The 6,833-nt window shown below is 52.5% G+C and overlaps 1 protein-coding gene across 1 annotated transcript; it reads right to left on the reverse strand.

Moving 5' to 3' along the window:
• Positions 1-439: 439 nt before the first annotated feature.
• On the reverse strand, positions 440-3,154 carry LOC119322521 (scarecrow-like protein 6). The gene has a single exon (XM_037596004.1). It carries the CDS (start codon positions 2,886-2,888, stop codon positions 786-788), a length of 2,103 nt encoding a protein of 700 aa, XP_037451901.1. The 5' UTR covers positions 2,889-3,154; the 3' UTR covers positions 440-785.
• Between the last annotated feature and the right edge of the window lie 3,679 nt (positions 3,155-6,833).

The following is a 6,833-nucleotide window of genomic DNA, read 5'->3' on the forward strand; positions in this document are numbered from 1 at the left end:
TTTTTCCTATGATGCAATCAAACAACCAAAAATCTCGTAGGATTTAGATGAGCATGACATTTTAATCCCATGTTTTTTCTATTCCAACGTTTTCAGAATCCTGCGGATCAAAAGAGGCCCTATTCTATGGCAAGTACAGGTCATCATATAGACAAGGTACTAATGTGAATTATGAGATGGACATCCATGGGACCCCTAGTCCCCTTACCAAATTTCAGTTCAGTTCTCTTTTTTTTTTCTCTTGTAAAGATTCTGCTATGTTGTCTCTAAACATCTAGGCAAAATGCACTATGGCAAGATCTGTCCCTAAGCTTTATGTCATATATTCTAGTCCTACAGAAGTTCAACCCCAAATAATACCACTAAGACTATTTAAACATTGCTAAAATAAACAGTTCAATTCAACAACAGAAAGTGCACAAGTAAGTTGCACCAGGAATAACTAAAGCAACATGAGCAGATATCAATACTGTACCATAGAACAGTTCCACTGGTTAAAATTATCCTCTCGACTCACAAGCAATCCTTGAAATGACATGATAAATGCTAAATGAGCAGAGAGTGTGAACATCGTGGTAAGAACCTAGAGCAACATCATTACACTATAGAGTCACCGACACGAATGTTGCTAAATCCACTAGTCCTAGCTAAATAAGTTGCGATGAAAAGCGATACGGGGTGTCCAACAACCAAGATAGTAGTCTCCTTCGCAACATTTTAATTGCAAGACAAAATGAACATTACTGGAGTTGAAGATGCCTGCGAACGGTGGCGGCGACCGACGATCAGCACCGCCAAGCTGATACTGAGACGAGCTCGCCACGCTGCCAATAGAGAGTGAGCGCAACCCCGCGTTTCTCGACGTGGAACCCTCGGACCTGCACCCGCTTCAAGAGGCAGTCGGCCTGTGCCTCCGCAAGATTGCTGAGCGGCACAGGTGTGAAGCCAGCAGCAGCAAACACATTCCGCCACGACACTGCTTTGTCGGTCTTGCGCCGCCCAAGTACCGCATCTTCGACTCTTGGTTGGATCAGAAACTTCTCAATCTTACAGGCAGAATCGGCGTCAATTCCAGCAGCATCAAGCGAGTCAAGGAGGAACATGCAGGATTGAAAGCAATGCAGGAAGTGCTGTGAGAACGGGAGATCAGCACGATCAGCTCCATAGTCCATGGCGACCACAATCTTAGGACCAAGCTGTTTCACCAACCGAAGGATTACAGCTAGCGGTGGTGCACGAGCAGAGCAACCAACAGGGAGGCTCACTGCTACAATTTCGTCGCCAGTAGGAGAAATGAGCTCCGCCGGACTGAAAGCATCAAGACTGACGGCATTGAACTCGAAGGGAATTCCAAGATCAGCAGCAAACTGCGTGAGGTTATCCTGAGTAAGATGAAGCTCCAGTGGATGGTGAGAAGCATCTGAAACGAAGGCCGTCAGCTTCAGCAACGGCAAGGCCACGCCGCCAGTACCACGGCGATGAGCAAGCTCCTGCAAGAAGGAAGCCCACTGCCCGCCTACACCAAGATCGAAGTCAATGACATGGATGCAGGAAGCGGCGCTGCAGGCGATTTCGTCGAGAAGCGCCTGCGTGGCCGTGAAGTTAGCGAACTGCAGCATGGGCGAGAGGTCGGAGAAGGACTTGTAGGCCGCCAGCTTGAGGGCGACGTCGAGCGGTGAGGTGATGCGGGAGGCGCCGTGGTGTCCATCGGCGAGCGCGAGGAGGAGGGCCTCCCTGAGGTAGGAAGCCGACCGGAGGAAGGGCTTCCCAAGGGGGGGAAGCTGGTGATTGAGCCGCGCCAATATCTCACGCGCGCCAGTGGAATTACCGGCCTCAGCTGCCTTTGCCGCCGCAGCCAGCTCGTCCAGCAGCTGCTGCTGCGCTGCCTCGGCAGCCGTCGTCTTCATCGCCCCGCGAAGCGGTGGCGGCGAAGGCTGGAGCTGGAACGGAAGTGAGCCATGTAGCAGGGGAAAGGCCGCCGCCGCCGACGTGCCTAGGTGGTTTCGCGTGAGGTAGAGGTCGTCTGGAACGGAGTGGTGGCGTTTGGGCGGTGGCTGGTGGAGTTGTGAGCGCTGGTTGTGATCGGAGATGGAGGAGAGGGGCATGAAGAAGGCTGCGGCGGGAGGCGGCGGCTGGTACTGGTAGTGGTTGAAGAGGCCATGCGACTGCGGTCCCAGGAGAGGGGGCTTTGTGTCGATACCTTCGTGGAACAGCATCGGAGGCGGCGGGGGCTGGAGAGAGGCGGCCTCCGGTGAGAAGAGGCCGAAGGCCGAGGATGCTTTGCTGGCGCCACCGCCACCCCCGCCGGTGGTGGTGTGCGACATGGCGCCGGAGGACGACAGGTCGGAGGAGGCGCCGCCGAGGTGGTGGTCGAGCGAGAAGCCGAGCGGGTCGACGGCCGAGAATCCGAAGCCGCCAGCATTGTCGACGAGCGGCTGCTGATGCATTGGAAGCGGCGGGACGGGCAGCTCCAGGTCGCCGGCGGCCCCCATGATCCAGTTCAAGAAGGTCTGGTCCTGCCCGGCCGCCGCGGCCGCAGCGGCGTTCCCGAGCATGGCATCCCAGCCCTCCCCTCCATCCAGCGCCCCAGGAATGGGCGGCAGCTCACATCCGCCGGCGCCGGCGCCGTGGTCGGCCCATTTGGTGGCCTCGGCGTCGCCGGCGCTGCTCTCGGAAACCGCCGCCACGCCGGTGGAGTCCGCCGCGCCGCCGCCGAGGGACGACGACAGCGTCGATGCGGAGTTGGGCGGGCTGCTGAGCCTCCGCGAGCAGTCGAGCACCGACCGGGGCTCCACCAGCAGCTTCCCCGGCGGCCAGTAGCACAGATCCTTCCCGCCGGCGAGGCCCACTCCCCCGCTCCGCTCGGCCCCGAACAGCGCCGCCCTCATCTACCTAGTCCCGCCGCATAACAGGCAGGCCGGCGAGATCTGGGACGGCGCGCGCGGGGGATTGATTTCCTTTGCTGGTGCGTGCGTTTGGATGTGGCTCTCCCTCCCTCCCTCCCTCGCTTCCTACCTGGCCCTGGCGTGCGAGAGAGAGAGAGAGAGAGTATACAACAGGGTACAGGGAGGAGGTGGGGGCGGGCAGAGAGAGCAGTGTGCGCCCTTGCCTGCCTGCCTTGCCTTGTGCTGCCCCGCTGCCCTCCTCTCTCTCTCTCTCTCTCTCCCCTCTGCTGCTCGCTCGCTCTCTCTCTGTCCTCGCTGTGTGGTGGTGTGGCCTCGTCTCTTCTCTCTCTCTCTCTCTACTGCTATCTCCTTCCCTGGATGCGTGCAACATAAAAAAGGTTAAAAAGTGTACCCCTCCTCCCCCTCTCTCTCTCTCTCCCCATCGTTTTCAGTCTGCTTCAAGCGCTCTCTCTCTCTGCCTCCTTCCTTTTTTTTATTTTCACCCTAGGTTTCTAGGTTTTATCTGCTCGTATTTTGCTTGGCGACGGCAATGCATGGGCTTTATTTGTCTGTGTGGACTGTATGCAAGTACGCGGGAAGTAGAGACCAAAATTATTGCAGAGAGCCGAGACTAGTCGTCGGAGGTATTGTATTGACCGCGAGAAATCCTTGGGACTTTGACGGCTGTTTTGTTATGTTGCACAGTGCTGGGCGGTGGCACGTACGGTGTGTGAGTCACGTTCGGTGTCGTAATGCTACAGCGCCAGTGACAGTACTGCCCTAGACTGAGATTGTGGCAACGAGGGGCAGGCAGATCATTAAAATCGGAGCCTTACATTAAAAGCGTAGCTGAGCTGAAAAATAACAATAGTGATTTATTTACAGACTTGTACTCATCATGCTACTACTAGCATCTTGCCATTTTAAACACAGCTATTACTGCTCCAGTATCATATCCTTTTCGGCTGCTCTAGCTTTTCGAGGAAACTTGTCTTGGACTGGCTTACATTAAAAGCGTGCTGTCCCCGGCAAAATAAAACATGGAGCTGATGCGGCTTTGCTAGGGATACCAGTTCACGATTTGACACCATGGCGATACGAAATGACAAACCGCTTTCCAGAAAACAAATAGGCAAACCCCACACAAAAACCTGTGAAATGACAGCGTGACCCATTCTAATCTTCATCAATCAGGTGCTCAAACTGTGCCCTAAATAAATGGATTATCACAAACTTGTCTCTTCATGTGGATAGAAGAGTCACGCGTTCAAGAAGAAGAAGAAGAAAAGAAAATAAACCCATGCATGCCAGCGATCTTCCTTTTTCTTATTGGGCCAGTTACCTTGGATTGGACGTTGCATTAGAAACACAGCGCAACCCTGTCACCGTTTGAGCTGCAGGGCAGAGAATCCTTTGCTGTTTTTTTACCATCGCCAGTCACCATGCCCGCTTTTTACAGTCTTTTGAACAGTGACTGTGACCAGGAGCAGGAGGGAGGCTCGAGGCCTGGGCCGGCAGGTCCAAAAGGAAATAATAATAACCGAAGGCCCCGAAGGAAAGAAAGGGATAGTGGCAAAAGAAAGAATTTTTTAAAGCTCATTGGTCCCAAACAAATCTATGCCATCATTGCTAGTACACCAGTTTACCAAAATGCCCCCGCAGGAATTGTTTTTGGAACAAATACTGGCTCGGATGTTGCTTGCTGGATTGGTTTCATGGTCTGTGATTACTCAAAGGACTCCCGTCTACTGGCATTTTTTTATTTTTTGGGTTCCATTAAAAATGCAACAGTCTGTAAAAGAAGTAGAAATCATTCCTCAAAACCATTACCTCAAGGGCTATTATTATACTTTCACCCAACTCTTGGACTTATTTCTCCCAAAAAGAACATAGGGCGTCTTCAACAAGGACCTTAAATCGTCCGCAAACGTTCGGACCGAGTTATCCCAACATTGAAACCATCCAACAAGGTCCCGTATTTGTCCATGGACCAGCCTGGGCGTCTGTTTCCCAAACTGGAAGCAAGCCAGCGGCCTCACTCTCTGTTCGCCGGAGTGTCTCAACCGAACAAGACGGCGTACGAAGCAGACGGGAAGATGTTCGAGATGATCCACGACAGAGTCGGAGACCAAGCCGGAGGCTGCTACAAGGACGGTCAAGTGGATGACCTGGAGACGAAGATGCGTCCCCAACAGTGGGGCACGCACACCCACGCGGGCAGATACACCCAGCCAGACATGTACACCCAATAATCAGACTCGTACACCAAGCAGCTGGAGCAGGACGCGACGACCTTGATCCGGATGAATGCCCGACTGATCCAAGGAAGGGGGTAGAGAAGAAAATTTCAACATGAGGGAGGACGACTTGTTGTGCGATGTGCGGTTGGCCACTAGCATCCTCCGATCCATGGCACATAGCACAGGGGCACAACATTGGGGCAACATTCATTCTTGTTTCCATGAGGACAAGAATTTCGAGCCGTGCTGCAACGAACTCATCCGCGGTCGTGGGACAAATTCCCTTAACCATCGATGGCACATCATCCGAGAGGTCATGAGCAAGTATTACGGCCATGTAAATACAACCCATCGGTCTATGGTCAAGTGGTGTGCAAATCGCTGAGCAAATAAGTTGCTAGATGTGTTCTTCACTTGGTTGAATATGCAACTTGTTGGCCGAATATGCTCTATGTCATTTGGTCGGACATGCTCTGTGTTTTTTTGGTTGGCTATGCACTATTTGTTAGTCATTTGGCCGGATATGCACATTGTTGCCAATGTCTTTTTTATAGCCATCTCATGCGTGCAACTTGTTCTTGAAGATGGAGAAGAAGAGTTTCGTCCTCATGCACTGTTGGTTGAAGTTGAATGGACAACCCAAGTGAAAAGATGGCATTGCCAATTCCCTCAAGACCACGGGCATCGGCAATGAGGACAAAGCTGGTGATCTAACTGACCCAAGAAGGTTAGAAGGGGGTTCCACAGAAAGAAATGGGAGGGGAGAAGACGAAGCGAGAAGGAACGTCTTTCAAGATGACGGACAGGTTCGAGAACATCTTGGCAAAGAAAGAGGATTCATATTCAAGCACTATGACGTTGTCGGGGGGCTGAACCCCAGGCAGTGTTATGTGACTTAGGTCATCAGCATCCGGTGGTCGCACATAAGTGCCCTGAAAGTTGTCAAGGAATGCGTCTGCTAGGTTCTCCCAACTCCCGATGGAGTTTGCCGGCAAGCTATTCAGCCAATGCCGAGCTGGTCCCTTGAGTTTTAGTGGGAGGTACTTGATGGCGTGTAGATCGTCTCTGGGGGCCATATGAATATGGAGGAAGAAATCTTCTATCCATACCGCGGGGTCTGTAGTACCATCGTATGATTCAATGTTTACGAGTTTAAACCCTTCTGGGAATTCATGATCCATTACTTCGTCAGTGAAGCATAGGGGGTGTGCGGCGCCTCTATGCCGGGCTACATCACAACGTAGTTCGAATGAGTCTGGTCTGTTGTATTCGGCCCGGTCAGACTTTTATTAAGCGTATCCGGCGTGACGGTCGTTGTCGCGCAATGTGGCACGCCCCCGCGATCCGTAGATCGATCTTGACTGTCCTGCTTTGTTTTCCAATACGTCTCGCAGGTCCTTCGTGTAGCCCCCGACCTGCGTGTTTTTGCTTGTTTGGCGATGGGGTGTCGTCTGGACTTCGGGCTTGTACGCTGCTTTGTCTCGACCACGGGGTGGCCGGTCAGCCGCATCATGCGCTGGTAGTGTGGGCTTTAATGCCTCCTCCTCGAGTTGAGGTAGCAACTGAGACGTCCATTTTGCATCATGCTTTTATATCAATATTTATTGCATTATGGGCTGTTATTACACATTATATCTCAATACTTATGGCTATTCTCTCTTATTTTCAAAGTTTACCATGAAGAGGGGGAATACCGGCAGCTGGAATT

The sequence above is a fragment of the Triticum dicoccoides genome, chromosome 6B (assembly GCF_002162155.2).
Source record: "Triticum dicoccoides isolate Atlit2015 ecotype Zavitan chromosome 6B, WEW_v2.0, whole genome shotgun sequence".
NCBI classification, from domain to species: domain Eukaryota; kingdom Viridiplantae; phylum Streptophyta; class Magnoliopsida; order Poales; family Poaceae; genus Triticum; species Triticum dicoccoides.